Source organism: Protomyctophum bolini (assembly GCF_963924005.1).
Source record: "Protomyctophum bolini genome assembly, chromosome: 17".
In the NCBI taxonomy this organism is placed as follows: Eukaryota; Metazoa; Chordata; class Actinopteri; order Myctophiformes; family Myctophidae; genus Protomyctophum; species Protomyctophum bolini.
Window position 1 is genome coordinate 10,692,428 of NC_137878.1, and position 14,890 is coordinate 10,707,317.

The 14,890-nt window shown below is 42.8% G+C and overlaps 2 protein-coding genes across 2 annotated transcripts; one reads left to right on the forward strand and one right to left on the reverse strand.

Annotated features, from left to right (window-relative positions):
• Positions 1–723: 723 nt before the first annotated feature.
• eif3i (eukaryotic translation initiation factor 3, subunit I) lies at positions 724–6,538 on the forward strand. The gene is made up of 11 exons (XM_080788292.1): positions 724–830; positions 2,448–2,540; positions 2,981–3,068; positions 3,196–3,261; positions 3,608–3,757; positions 3,876–4,003; positions 4,360–4,470; positions 4,687–4,776; positions 5,243–5,316; positions 5,825–5,917; positions 6,029–6,538. Exons 1-11 carry the CDS (start codon positions 828–830, stop codon positions 6,108–6,110), a joined length of 978 nt encoding a protein of 325 aa, XP_080644418.1. The 5' UTR covers positions 724–827; the 3' UTR covers positions 6,111–6,538.
• hdac1 (histone deacetylase 1) lies at positions 6,536–14,133 on the reverse strand. The gene is made up of 12 exons (XM_080788290.1): positions 14,014–14,133; positions 12,458–12,570; positions 11,565–11,682; positions 11,104–11,178; positions 10,571–10,709; positions 10,345–10,486; positions 9,449–9,541; positions 9,253–9,361; positions 8,190–8,570; positions 7,854–8,009; positions 7,654–7,699; positions 6,536–7,526 (listed from the first exon to the last, which is right to left on the reverse strand). Exons 1-12 carry the CDS (start codon positions 14,060–14,062, stop codon positions 7,499–7,501), a joined length of 1,449 nt encoding a protein of 482 aa, XP_080644416.1. The 5' UTR covers positions 14,063–14,133; the 3' UTR covers positions 6,536–7,498.
• Between the last annotated feature and the right edge of the window lie 757 nt (positions 14,134–14,890).

Sequence of the window (14,890 nt, forward strand, 5' to 3'; positions counted from 1 at the left end):
ACATGAGGGAAAAGTAGTTTGCCACAGCAGACTCCCGTTCCTCCATGATCTCCTCCTTCTCCTCCAGAAGGGCCTGCCATTCATCCTCATTGATCCTCAACTGCTCCTCCTCACTGCACTCTGACAGAGTCGCCTTCTCCACCTTACGGAGAGAAAAGAAGTCATCCACCCGAGACTCCCATTCCTCCATCCTCTCCTCAAACTCTTCCACAAGCGCCTGCCACTCATCCTCCTTGATCCTCCAGCTCTCCTCCCTGCACTCCTCCGTCTCCGCCAGGTCTGAGTGGTCGACCACAGCATGGAAACTACCAGAGTAATAACTTAGTGTCAGCGCCATCATAAGGGATAGTATAGGTCTTCTCCTGCTAAGGTTCTGATCTGTACTGTCTCTCCAAAAGAAGTGATGTGTAACAGGCTAGCCATGTACAGCCAGGCTTTATTCTGTTGGTTTGCCCGTTGCTCATTGGCTGATGCCGTCTGACATCACACGATGTAAACACTGTTGTCATGGCGACGCGACATGTCCACAACTAATGCTTTCTGAACGCGACATTCAACACTAGTCTTGTGTATCTGTGTTGCCATGGCGACCAGGTCCTTCCTTTCTTCATACACACGGCCAGGCACCCGCAGTGCTCCTGGCCTGACACCAGGTGGCGCGCGAACAAATCAACGCTGTTGGACTCGTACCCGGAAGTGATCACGTTCCTTTTCCTCCGCATCTTCGCCGCCTGAAACACGAGTTGTTTTTCTATGATGGTCTTTTCTCTTTATTGAGGAGAAATAACAACCATAAAGGATTGAGTGGAAACACTCCGGTTACAGCGATGGTGAGCACATTGGAAAATGTCCCGGCGAATATTATGTTTACCAGGAAGGTGTTTTATTAATCTATGGAGATTGTCGGCCCCGGTTTATCCACCCCGGCCCCGGCTACCGTTAGCCTAGCTCTGGTCCATAACGCATTGGACCAGAGCTACCGTTAGCCTAGCATGTGAGCTAACTAGACGTTGACGAGATGCATCGCAGACAGATGTCACACGCTATCTACGTCGTGGTTGCTTAATTTTACTTAGTTAGTTTAAAGTTAATAGCTGCCGTTGGTTGTTGCAATTATGCACAGTGTATTCAGTGTTGTCACCTTTGTTCATAAACACATGTATATGATATACATTTGTACAAGGATAAACAATGACCATTACTGGCACAGGCACATCCCTCTGGATCTGTAATGCTACCTTGCTATTTCACTAGCCTTCGATCCAGACCGTATCGATGCATTTTATCGAGTCTAACTTTTGCTTTCGTATCAAGCAAAAGTCAGACTCGATAAAATACATCTATGATGGTCTTGAATTTGATCCAAGGCTACTATTTCACATAGTTTTCTTTATTTTAATTGGCTATATTGCATGCCTTTATTTTATTCTCTAACAGTGGTTGTCATTGATTGGTTGAATACTTATCAAGTTTGCAATTATTACAGTGGTACCACTGGTACGATTATTCAATGATTCCAAAAGGGTAACACAAACGCCACAAGGGCTTGTTTTGTGGTCCTGTGTATTCAATTCAACAAATTCATCAATTCATTCATATTCAAACTGTCTTTACTATTATTATTTGAGCATCCCCGTAAACCATCACAAAATATTCTTCCTGAGTGATGCTGACTTTTATTGATGTTTTGAAACTCAGTTCGGGAACTTCGGGTAATTCAGAAAAGGTTAACAGGTAGCTGGCAACTTGATTTTTTTTGCTTGACATATATTGTGATAATCTCACAATATACGCCACCCATCAAAAACGACCATACATACACGCAAACATAAAATCTTGTATATGCCAGTCACAGATTTTTTTTTAAATAAAATGTTCATAACCAATATTAGACCAAGAACAGAACATTTTGAGTACCCTAGGCTAGGTTCAGATCAGCCAACGCAGGGAAGCTGGAAATACCTTCACTAAAAACGCCGGGGCAACGCTCCACACATCCCAAACTCTTCTCCCTTCTGGCTCAAACTATGGAATGCACTTCCCATTGCAATCAGAACTGCAGTGCGGACTCACCTCTTCAGATTAATTTTTATCCCGTAGCACTTGCCCTAACTAATCTAATTTAGATAGCAATTTATGTAGATATAGCTCTACTATATAATACATATACTATATATACATTATAGATATTCCACTGTTAGGTTCTCAGCTTATATATGATTCATGATGACTGTTTTTCTGTACATGATGTATTACCATGTTTTGTTCTTGCTTACTGTAAATCGCTCTGGATTAAGAGCATCTGCTAAATGCTTAAATTGTAAATTGCTAAGTTGCACCCCTAGTACTGCCATTTGAAAAACACTGCTCTAACACATACTGTTGACATGACGGTGAGTTACTTTACTAAGAACGATTTGTCTGCTCTTATGATTCGTCTCCCACAGAAACCCATTCTGCTCCAGGGCCATGAAAGGTCCATAACGCAAATCAAATACAACAGAGAAGGGGACCTGCTGTTCTCTGTCGCTAAAGACACAGTAAGTCAACAGTACTTGCATGGAAAGACCAACAACACCTTTTTAGTCGCTTTTTGACATTACTTCTCAGCACTTTTCCACTGCACGGTATTGTTGACTCGTTTGGTTCCTGGTCTTGAGAAGCAGGAAGTTATTGATATTGGTATCTGTTTAAAAGAATCAATATCGTGTATCCCTAGTTAACCCATATTGGGCGGGAACCCCTTGTTATGCTTTAGCTATTGAAAAATAGCAGATCTACATGCTCTTAGCGCGCCACCGAGTGGCGTGCTACGAGCTTGTAGCTCTGCTATTTTTGAAAAATCGAAGAACCACTGACATAGAAACATAGCTTTTTCAGAAAACTGTCGGGATGTAGAAGACATTTTTAGAATCTGATCTCAGGTCAGAATGGGTTAATGCTTGCCTTCTATCTGACCGGTATGTCTGTTACATTGTAGGTAGTCAACGTGTGGTACTCTGTCAACGGAGAGCGACTCGGCACCTACAACGGACACACTGGCGCTGTGTGGTGCGTCGACTGCGACTGTATCCTATTCACGTCAAACTCACGTTGTTCACTGTTGTCTGGAACACTGCTTTTCTGGTTGTGTGTGTGTGTGTGTGTGTGTGTGTTTGAGAAGACGTTTCATTCCCTAACATGACGCTTACACAGGGGACACTAAAAACGTGTTGACGGGGTCGGCTGACAACAGTTGTCGACTATGGGACTGTGAGACTGGTACGTTGAAATGAGCTAAAGATTTTGCGTGTGTACTAATATTATGTATGTTTTTTTTTATGTAGAGGTATGCATCTGCATATAGTTTAGTTTATAACTGCCTTTGTTTTAATTGCATGCTTGCCTTTATTAATTTCATTCTTGATTGACTTTCTAATGCATAATAATGTTACAAAACAATGTTTCAGGCAGGTGATGATTATGGATGCAGATACAGGCTTATAACAAAGAGTGCATTCTTATTACCTGATTCATTAGGCCTACTGATGCACATATTGGTACAATAAGCAATTTTGCAATCAATTATTTTTTTATATGTATGGCTCACCACCTCATCTGTCCTCAGGCAAACAACTAGCGCTGCTCAAGACCAGCTCGGCAGTCAGGACGTGCGGTTTCGACTTCAGCGGCAATATCATCATGTTCTCTACAGACAAACAGATGGGTTACCAGTGTTTCCTCAACTACTTCGACTTGAGGGACCCACAGCAGATCGGTACGACATTACCCTCCACCTCTAAATACGTAGCGCTGCCTGATGTCATTTCAGAATGATGCAAGTTTGTGAGCTTTGTTAAGGGCGTGTTTGTGTGTCTCTCTATATGTCTCTGTAGAGGACAACCAGCCCTACCTGACGGTCCCCCAAAATGACTCCAAGATCACCAGTGCCGTGTGGGGACCTATGGGAGAGTTTGTCATCGCCGGACACGAGAGCGGAGAGATCAACCAGTTCAGCGCCAAAGTATGCGCACAATCTGTTCGCCAAATGTGGATGATGTTTTATCCGTTGAGCTACCGACTATATAAATGGATAAAATTATCCGTATTTATCCTGAATTTCCAGTGTTTAAAAAGCTGAAATTCGGGTGTCATAGCAGCACCGCAGTAGGCATGAAATAGTAGAGGACTGATACAGGTTAGATTAGAGAGAGATGACAAGTTTGACATTTCCATCTGTACTTGGACTGACTGGGTTGGAGTAATGTCTAACTTTTCATAAATTAAGTTATCAATATAATTATATACTGTACATGTAAATATACAGCTATCGCATTGTCACATGAAGTCCCTGACGCTACTGTTTGTGTACCTTTTAAGACTGGAGAGATCGTGAAGACTGTTAAGGAACACACCAAACAGATCAACGACATGCAGCCTTCCGTGGACCTAACTATGGTCATCAGTGCATCCAAGGACAACACCGCCAAGGTACCGAACCAACATGGCCTTCTCTTATGTATCCACACAGTAATGTGACGTCATGGAAAACGAACTTGAAGCTTATTTTCTTTTCTTGTAGTTGAGATTCTTGTCATGCTAGATGTCTAAATAAGGGGACAGTTCAGACCTGAAACGGCAGGGATGAGAACCGCAGCTATAGGGCAGAGCGTTTAATGGGTTTCCCTTGGTTTGTTTCCCTCCCAGCTGTTTGACGCTACATCTCTGGACCACATCAAGACCTTCAAGACGGAGAGGCCTATCAATTCCGCTGCCATCTCACCCACCATGGACCATGTAAGAACAAAGCTCACGGATTGAACACATTTACCATGTCTTAAGAGTCTTATCATGACAAATAAGAAGTTCATATAATCTAGAATTTGGTGCCGACAGTCCAGCGAACCAGTGAGTCTTGAACAACATTTTGTCAAAGTGCAGAATCAATTCTAAACATTGTGGGATTTCTTTTTTAGTTTGTAGAATATTACAAAATGGCTTATCTGCAAGCTCACAACACGTCACAATGTTAGGTGTTCTGCTATTTTAAAGAATTTTAGAATTCCCCTGTAATGCCACACCCAAAATGTCAGGTTAAAAGTGGTTTAAAACCGGGAAACATCGGCTGCATAATTGTCAATTACAGATGTCAACAAAAAAAGTTGCATAATGGTCAATCTGCCAGACTGATGTATTGATCTGCCCTAAGACTCTGACTCTCGCCACTGACCATTAAGACTTTGGGTGTGTATGTCTCTTTCAGGTGGTGATGGGTGGTGGACAAGAGGCCATGGAGGTGACCACTACCTCCACAAGAATCGGAAAGTTTGAGGCCAGGTAAGGGCATGTTGATGGCCATCTTCCCACCCTGGGCCTGTCAATTTTCAAGCTGATCAGCTTAAAATGCTTGTTCTACTAGAGCTCCACTTGTGATGTTGATAGGTGTGGTATTTTATTTGTGTAATCAAGAAAGACTTAATAAGCATAGCTGGCAAGATACTGACATTCATGTCGTCACCAGAACAGATCAGGCATCGGCTCACAGATAAGTAGTGATCTGAGCTGTAAACTATCAGGGTGTGAGACAGTTGCCTGACTCGGACAATAAACCTTTTATTTTTGAGCGCTGCAGCTGCTCCTATGCACGGCTATGTGCGTATGTGTATGAGCACCGCTCACTTCACAAGTGTGATTACAAAAACCAAAAACATATATGTGTTAACACAGATTGCAATATCACCTCACCATAAGTCGCTGACACTAGGTGTCGCTATAGGTATGCGGTAGTAGTGGTACCACTGTACTGTTGAACAGTGTTTATAACCGCATGTTGTTTTACCCTCAGGTTCTTTCATGCAGCCTACGAAGAGGAATTTGGCAGGGTCAAAGGTCATTTCGGCCCCATCAACTGTGTGGCATTCCACCCTGACAGCAAGAGGTAAGACAATCACAACCCCCGTACAAATAAGTCGTCGTCTATGGCAAGTCCATGTAGTATTGTGATTGTTTCTCTGTACTGATTATTTTCCCCTATCGGTATGTTTTGCAGTTACGCCAGCGGAGGAGAGGACGGATACACAAGGATTCACTACTTTGACCCACAGTACTTTGACTTTGAGCTGGAGGCATAAAACACACAGGAACTTCATCCTCATAGCATCGTCTGTAATCAACGCTACCCTCCCCATAGTCAAACAGCCCACACTCTCTCCAACAAAGTAGACGGTGCGTTCACATAGTCTACCCTGACCACCTCTCCTCATCGCCTTCCCTTCATGGGAACTGATCTGACGTTTCAGATCATTGTCATGGCGGAGAACAGTCCGGGACTTAATTTGGCCCGTGTGACTCTTTTAGATCGGTGCAAATGGAGAAAAGGTGGTCAGAAGAGGTGGTCAGGGTGGACTGTGTAGAATGAGAATGTTCCACTGCTTCAATGGGCAATCATTTAACATCACTAAAGAATACCGTACCATTCAGTACATTGATGGCTGTTTTGTACGGATGTCAGACACCAGAGTGTATTTAATTTGATTATGCAAATAAAATGACGAAATAACCTTGAAGTTTTCTTTATTTTTATAACAAAGTCAATTATGATAATACATTTAACAAAAGAACGCAAACAACCACATGTGGAGGGCAAATTTCCAGCTGAACTGTCTCCACCTGTTAATGCATAACGGTACAAAATATCTAGAACACAGGCCACTCGCTGCCCAACATCCTCCTCTGAAGAGGTGCACACCCATTCATACCTAACATACAAAACTCAAGAAACTGGTTGGTGGGGGGGCGGGAACACTGAGCAGATATTCATAGGAAGACAGGCTAAAACGTTTTTTTAATCATTTAAAATAACTTAACTAAAAGACAAGTTAAGGGATTGCCTGGAAAGTGTCTGGCTGCTTCTGAAATGAACCTGCACAAAGGGAGCGTGATATATACACATGCAGAAGGCAGACATTTTTAACATGCATTCACTGATTAAACTAACGCAACAACAAACAGCTGTTCATCAAATGCTGGTTATTCTAACAGTATCATGTTATAAACTAAGAAAAAGCCTTTTTGCATGTCAGCTCTAGGCTTAACTTAGACTGCAGATTTTGAGGGTGAACTCTGATTTGAGTCTCACATTTTTGTATATTGTCATATATCAACTCAGGATATTTTTGCCTGACTTGAATAGTGTCTTAAAATTTCATTTTTTTAAACTGCTTTGAGCACCAAATGAATGAGTTTTCCTCATTTCATAGATTCTGATAAAATATTGATCGGTAAAGTATGCTACGTTTAATTTTAATACTTCACTTCGATGGTCTCAACTTTCTGACACTGAGTGCCCAATCAATCCACCTGGCACTTGCAATCTTCAAACAAACACTATACGTGGCAGGTTTTGGGGGGGGTAACGACACAGTAAAAGTCCAGTAGAAAATAAGTCAGTCCTTTACATCATTGCAGTACAAGAAGAAAGGAAGGGGAAGGTGGGGTCTTCTGGACGATGCCGTCCTCTTCAAGTCGTCTTCACCTCTTCTTTTGGTCTGGAACACAAAATCAGATTTTAGAAACAGTTGACGGATGCCTGACTTCATGGTGGTGTGTGCAGGATGCTTAATAGTCTTGATGGCTTCAGCTGGTATCATTTTTGATATAGTGAAAGTTTCTTACCCTGATGTGTCCATCTTCTCTTCCTCTTTCTCCTCTTCTTTAACTTCTGGAAGATTAAACGGACAAAACAAAGCAATGTTTCAGTTTTCGGATATTTTATAAAGCAACCAAACAAGCAACCGAGAAAACTATTGACAAAAATAATTGCTCATTGCAGCTATTAACATAACAGAAATGGTTATGGCCCCTTAAGTTCTTACCTTTCTTTTCCTCTCCTTCCTTCTCTTCCTCCTTTTTAACTCGTTTGGCCTTCTTGTGATTGGCTGCGTTCCTGCGGCCTCCTCCTCCGCCTTCAGCCTCGTCCTCAGAGTCTGAGAACTCCTCTTCACACGCTATCCTCTTGTCATGAGCACGGACTGAAACAAAACATATTATATTCATCACGCTGGGACAACTCAAAACACCGAACAGAAATAATAAATCTGTATGTTTTCCACAACATAAATAGATCCATCCATTTCTCTCCCGTATATTGTTTAAATACATAAATAGCGACAATTCCATAACTACAACTCAATGAACACCGGCGGTCTTACTGGAGACGCGCTTGTCGGGGTCCTCCTCCTCCTCGTCGGCGCTGTCCGGGTGCGGCGCGTCCTCCGGGATGGCCTGCATCTGGACGCCGGGGGCGTGGGGAAGCATGCGCAGGTTCTCGAACAGCCGCTGCTTGATCTTCTCCAGGTACTCGTTGGTGTTCTGGTTGGTCATGTTGGACGGGCTGATGTGCAGCTTGAAGTCGGGCCCAAAGTACTCAAAGTAGTCGTTGTACGGCAGCTCGTTGGGGATGGAGCAGTCCAGCGCCACGGCCGTCTCGTAGGTCCAGCAGCGCGCCACGTTGCGGATGGTGTAGCCGCCGCCGCCCAGCATCAGCAGGGGCAGGTTGAAGCTCTTCATGTACTCCACGCACTTGGCGTGGCCTGGAACGACGAGACAAACGAAACGACCGCCCACAGTGTTAGGGTCATTTGGCTTCGATTGGGATTCCCGTGGACCCCTCTTTGTCCACTGCACATTAAATATCTGGGATATAGAGCGTCACAGTCCCGCCCCCCCCCCGTTCATTTTCCTCATAGACTTTTCAGAAAGTATTTATTTAAAGACGTTTACGCCGCGGACAAATCATGACAACAAACACAACTTTTTGGGCTGAACAAATAATTAGAAAGAAGAAGAAAACGGCAGCTTAAAACACCTTTTTTTTGTTTTTCTTCTTTGTAGTTATTTGTTTGGTCCAAAATATTGTCTTTGTTGTCATGATTTGTCACGACAAGAGTTGGCTTCGTACGACGCTCATAAGGTCTTTAAATAAATACGTTTTGAAATGTCTATGGGAAAAATGCATTGGAAACTATTTCCTGGGCTACTCGTCGTTCTGAAAGGGGGTGGGACTGCGACGCTCTATAGCCAATCTACAAGCTTGTAATGTTTGATGAGCTTATAGAACGGCCATTTTCACCAAATGTTAAACCCCAGAATAGCGACACTAGGGCATTGAATACTTCCACGGGATGTCACATGAGCACGTTAATTTTGGAATGAAACACTCATTTACAAACGAGCATTAGTGTATGTATCGGTGAGTTGTGTATTATTCTATACCCTTTATGGTGAGGTTGAAGCAACCCAATCTGTCCCCGGAGAGAGAGTCGGCGCCACACTGGAGAACCACTGCACTGGGTTGGTACATCTCCATCACTTTAGCCATGATCTAAAAATAAAATGCACGTTTGAGAAACAGACATCGTTTTCTTTTCACATTGGTTTTTAATAATCGTAGTGATTGAAGCAGACTTACAGGTTTGAAGATGGCCTCATAGGACTCGTCATCAATGCCGTCCCTCAGAGGGTAGTTCACTGCGTAGTACTTGCCCTTTCCTGCCCCGATGTCCTGCATGCATAAGAGAAGGCCATTAACCACTTAGGCCCTATATGCTTGACATAGTGTTTGTATTTGTTGATGAAGACATGTATTTCAGTGTACATGTTTTTGTGCCATGTACATGCCGTGTTATCTTTCTAGCCTTAATGTCTGACTATACCTCGCACCGTTTACATGTCAGACTAATAAAGTAATTCAGAATTTCAGACCGGGGTCTCCCAGCAGGGAACAGGGTACTTGGTATGCTCTTTCCCCCACACTCAACCAAATCTCTTCTTCACCAGAAACAACGTATCTTCAAGCATACAAGACAAAGATTTAAAGGCTGTAGTTGTGCTAGTTTCGCTGAATTCGTGTTCACTGATTTTCACAGAATGTTCACCTACTGTAAGAGCCATTATGACCTAATGTTTTGCTGATTGACAATGTCACTGCAGCTTGGTCAGTGTCGGGGCCAGCCCAGGTATTTAAGCAGGCTGCTAATCAGGCACAGGTGTTGCCAGTGGCAGACAGCAGAAGCTGACAGTTTTCTACTGTGTTCAGGGGGGCTGGTCGTCTGTGTTTGTTACAGTTTCTTTCTTATTATTTTATCTGTATGTTGTATAGGAAAAGGACTGCAGAAAATAAAGCAAAGTTAAACTCAACGGACATGTTTTGGAGATCAGTTTGTACTGGCACACGTAAGAGCTTCCACCTGGCCGTCGGCAACCAGTAGTGTCAGCGACCACTGCCAAGAATAGGTAAGCTACTGTTTATGTAGTTAAGTCACACACACGCGCGCGCACAAATGGACACTTGTGTACACAACTAACCCGTAGGTCTCCAGTGCCTGGGAAGTACTCTCCGTACTTGTGGAATGAGACAGTCATGACTCTGTCTGTGGTGTAGAAGGCCTCCTCCACACCATCTCCATGGTGAATGTCTATGTCTATGTACAACACCCTCTGATGGTACCTAGGGAGAAGATACGAGTATGAGTACACGGTAAATGCATCAAGGAATTTAAAGTGGAGAAAAACAGATAGATCAGTTACTTACTTGAGCAGCTCCAGAATTGCGAGGACAATATCGTTTACGTAGCAGAAACCAGAGGCCTCGGATTTCTTGGCGTGGTGGAGACCACCAGCCCAGTTGATGGCGATATCTGTCTGCTGTTTGTTCAGCTTCACCGCCCCGGCTACAGAATAGCACAGAGTGTAACGTTCAGTCAAGAGACAAATGACAAATTCATGCTTCCATCGATTTCAGTTTAACCAGTGTTATAATTATAAAATTAAAATAAAAAGATGAGTTAACAGCACAACTTCAGAGTAATGGATGTGCATGTCTCCTGTTTTACAGTTTAGAAATGTGTGTGTGACAGCGATACTATAATAGAAAAATATGTAAAGTAGTCCAATATATCTGACATTTATGTGACACTTTAGTGGACGTTGGAAAGATACACAAACAATGAAGTCGTGATGTCGAGTGCGTTTGATCAACTGAGCAACGGGAATGTTTGAAGAGGAATATGGTCAGAGAAGAAGAGGTACAGAAGAACTGTGGGAAGAGTAGTTGGAGAGACCTACCGACTGAGCCACCCGTCGAGAGCTGACAGAACTCAAACAAGCCATCAAACACAGGACAGTCCTCTCCTACGTTGACTGTGGATGGAAAGCACATAGCCGTTAAGTTGACCGAGGCCATTTTTCCAGAGATAAATGATAAAATAGTCACTTAGGTGCCTAGTCTGTCCCTCTTGTAACTGACTGTGACAGACTGTAGTAGTGTATGGACAGAAAGCAGCCACATGAGAGAAAACTCTGAAGAACTGACGACAGTATGAAATCAATATTGCATACATATTCATTCAATAACTAAGATTCCTTTTTACCAATTATAGCATAATAATTATGGTAAATTAAATGAAAATCCATCCTGCAAGTTTAGGATATAAATTGTGTGTGATGTATGATTTACCGTCTCTAAAATATGAATAAGAAATTCATAATTAGTCCGACGGTGGCTGTTTGTGTGGTTATGTACTCACATCTCTGCATCTGTTTGCTGTACTCTGACATGTTGTCAGGTCGGATGGACCGAAGGAACTTGATGTAGTCATCACTGTGGTACTTGGTCATCTCCTCACCGTTGGCCTTGTGTGGTCGCTGCACACACAAATAACATGGAGGTTAAAGGACCATGCCGCTGTCAATACTTTGTTACATTATCATTATTGGGATTTTTTCCACTAATGCTTTTATTGTTAGTTCGTGTTTACGTTCCCTTAGCCCCATTTGGAACCTCGCCCTCTGCTATTAGCTCCGAGAAGAGGTTACACAAGGAGCTATCCCGGTAAATAGTCAAATGGAAAATAGTGCATTTATCCAAAGCGTTTTACATAGATCGTACCCAAAAAGTAAAGGTAGTCCCAGACAACTACAGATGTTTAATTTTTTTCCGTAAAGTATTTTTTTAGGCCGGTGTGAACAATTGCACTTAGAATAGTCACTCAGCAAGTCAGCATGTGCCATGTTTTCCATTTCAACTCGGAAGAACCCCCCCCCTAGGTGCCAAATAGTACTGCTCCCGATTCCGCTACAGTGTGAGGGTAACATTCCCTCCTTAAATTATGTAATCGAGCATAGCTGTATAATTGGGTCAATTGAGTTGCATCGGTCCGCAAAGATCCCATTGCACCCAATGCACGGCCCTTGAATGCGAAAAGACAGTGATTAACTGATGAGGACTCGGAAAACATAACTTCACGCACAATACTGGGCTCTAGTTGAAACGTGGTCTTTATTTCATCCACAAGTGCCTGGCTGCGTGACATTTCAAGCTACAGGCTTTCTTTTCATTGACTAATGTCTGGCCAAAAGCCACCCTAGACTGCAATGGATATCAATGCGACGTGAGAGACTCCAAGGATGTACAACTTACATATATTTCCATCTTCCTGTAAAGTCCATAGTTGAGCAGCAGGTTGTGGGTCATGCGGATCCTATGAGGTTTCATGGGATGGCCCTGTCCATAGTAATAGTTCCCCACATCACCTTGATGAGAAAAAAGAAATGGAGAAAAAAAAACATCAGCGGAATAACACACAGTCACGGACAGTCGAGGACAGCAGTATGCTTTCTGTGTCAATCATTGTTAGCATGGGTTTCCATCGCTGCGTTCCGTGAATCGATGATTGTGGCTATAGACTGATTCAGAAACGGGTATCATGGCAACGTATTTCCTGTAGGCGGAGACGACAAATTATCTGCGGTTTAAACCCGCACCTCTTATACTACAGGGAATGGAGTGACTCACTGATGTTAGTATGAGGTATAATGTACAGGCAACATTCCGTTTTTGGAATGTTGCCACTACTGTTGGAGCAGCCATAAACTACACAGGTTCATCTCGATGTTCTGGGCATCTTTGTAATGTTAGTAAAAAGCAGGTAAAAGAGTAACGTTTGAGGCAGACTAACATCAATTTACCTGGGGACCCCACTTTGAGAATCACTCAACGTTTCCAGTAGCCTCTGCTTTTATTTTTGTTTGCGTTACCACTACCAGATCTCTCTTGACTTCTAACGTTACAAGAGAGAACGCTGAGGTCACATGAAACATCTCAAGCGAAGAAGATTTCAGTGTCTGCTTTAAATAGTGCTCAGAAAAAATGTCTATTCAATCAATAGCCTCAAGTGAAGTTCTGAACATAAAAACAATTCATAAATAGCCAAAAAAAAATAGGGTTAGTCTTTTGGACCATTCAAGACTATGTGCTAACACAAACGTTGTCCGATTTACACAAACATTAAATCCCATAGAGAATGAATGGACAATTTTGAGTGACACAAACAACAAGACGATGGTGAGGACGCAAATTCTGATTGGCCGGAATGAGATGGTGTACGATGATAAAAGCGCCCCTCATTGCACACGGGTGTGATTATTATTAATTTTTAATCGAGTCTGACTTTTGCTTTCGCATCGTCAGACTCGATAAAATACATCTATAATAGCCTTGATCCAAGGCTAAAGTCAGGTAAATAATTGATAAATAAAACACATGTTCTGATGCACATAAGACTGGAGTCTTCGTAAACTGGCCTTGGTCTATTTTACAAAACAATGTGGTGAATTTAGAGCCTCATCTTCTTCGGATTCAGATTAGTGAACTAGCTCTGGGCAGATTCCACAATCCGATCGAATATATTTAACCATTTACAAACCCAATATTAGCTGCTAGATGATGGTACAGTACACATTGCTAACAGTTAGCTTACTGTACAGCAAACTCAATGCTAATGCTAATCGGGAGCACAAGCTAACGTTAGTGAACGAGTCAGCTAGCATGCTAACTACAGTTGCTAAACTAGCCGTTACTAGGCACCACTTTGAAAACGAAACCTATGCAATGTTCGGTCAATTTCTCCACGCGCGAAAGCTGCAACAAAGACCACAGTGGCTGAAATAAATATAAATAAATATGTATATATTTACCATCATAATAATAGCAAACTTTCTTCTTTGTTCCTTGAGACAGCGCCATTTTACGCCAATGATTACAGTACTGTTCTGTGTTCGCCGGTTTCTCTCTTATTACTCTATGGTTTCTCTCGTTTCTCTACGGCCACAAGGGAACGGAACTCGTGCTCAGCCCTGAACGACCAATCAGATGTGTCCTCGGAGCTGCTATCGACCAATCGGGATGTCTGGGATCAAACTCTCTTTGCCAGTTGCAGATCCGTCCTGGAGCGGATACGGAACCGACCTGGGGGGGGGGTGTACTTAATGCAGTAGTAGGCGGGCTCTAGGCCGGATGTGGTAAATTGAAACCTGTCTACCCACAGGTATACAATCCTGAGGCTTCATTCATGTACATTCGGATGCAGTTTTGATTGATTTTGAAGAGGAAGGTGAGGACGAAAATTGTGACTGGCCAGAATGAGATGATGTATGACGATAAGAGCGCCTCTCACTTCACACGGGTGGCCGGTTTATTTACATTTGTATTGGTAGCACAGTCTACTGTCTAGTACAGACCAAAGAAGAAGAACACCAAGAAGCACAGTCTCTCTGGCGGGTCTGCTTGTACCTCTATGCATCTTGAAAGTAAGTATTAGCATAGAAGACTGTGGGGGAGATGCAAATGCACCCTAAGTAGGCTAGGGGTCATTTGGGGTAGGCATAATCATGCATGTAATGTATCAAACAGGCTGAGACAAAACAAACAGCATAAAGCTTTACATCAACCATACACAACATAAGCTTCAAATGTATTACAAGCACTTTGCTTCAACTTTACCATGAGGCATCCTTTTATTTTTTGAGGGGCTATGTCTAGCTTTGAGGATCTGTGTAAACACAAACATTGAAG

Coding starts and splice junctions, on each gene's coding strand:
- eif3i (XM_080788292.1), top strand. Junction 3,758..3,875: donor GAGGGACCCACAGCAGATCG/GTACGACATTAC, acceptor ATGTCTCTGTAG/AGGACAACCAGCCCTACCTG. Junction 4,777..5,242: donor TCTCACCCACCATGGACCAT/GTAAGAACAAAG, acceptor TGTCTCTTTCAG/GTGGTGATGGGTGGTGGACA.
- hdac1 (XM_080788290.1), bottom strand. CDS start 14,062: ATGGCGCTGTCTCAAGGAACAAAGAAGAAAGTTTGCTATTATTATGAT. Junction 9,362..9,448: donor ATGAGGCCATCTTCAAACCT/GTAAGTCTGCTT, acceptor TTTTATTTTTAG/ATCATGGCTAAAGTGATGGA. Junction 7,700..7,853: donor GGAAGGAGAGGAAAAGAAAG/GTAAGAACTTAA, acceptor TTAATCTTCCAG/AAGTTAAAGAAGAGGAGAAA.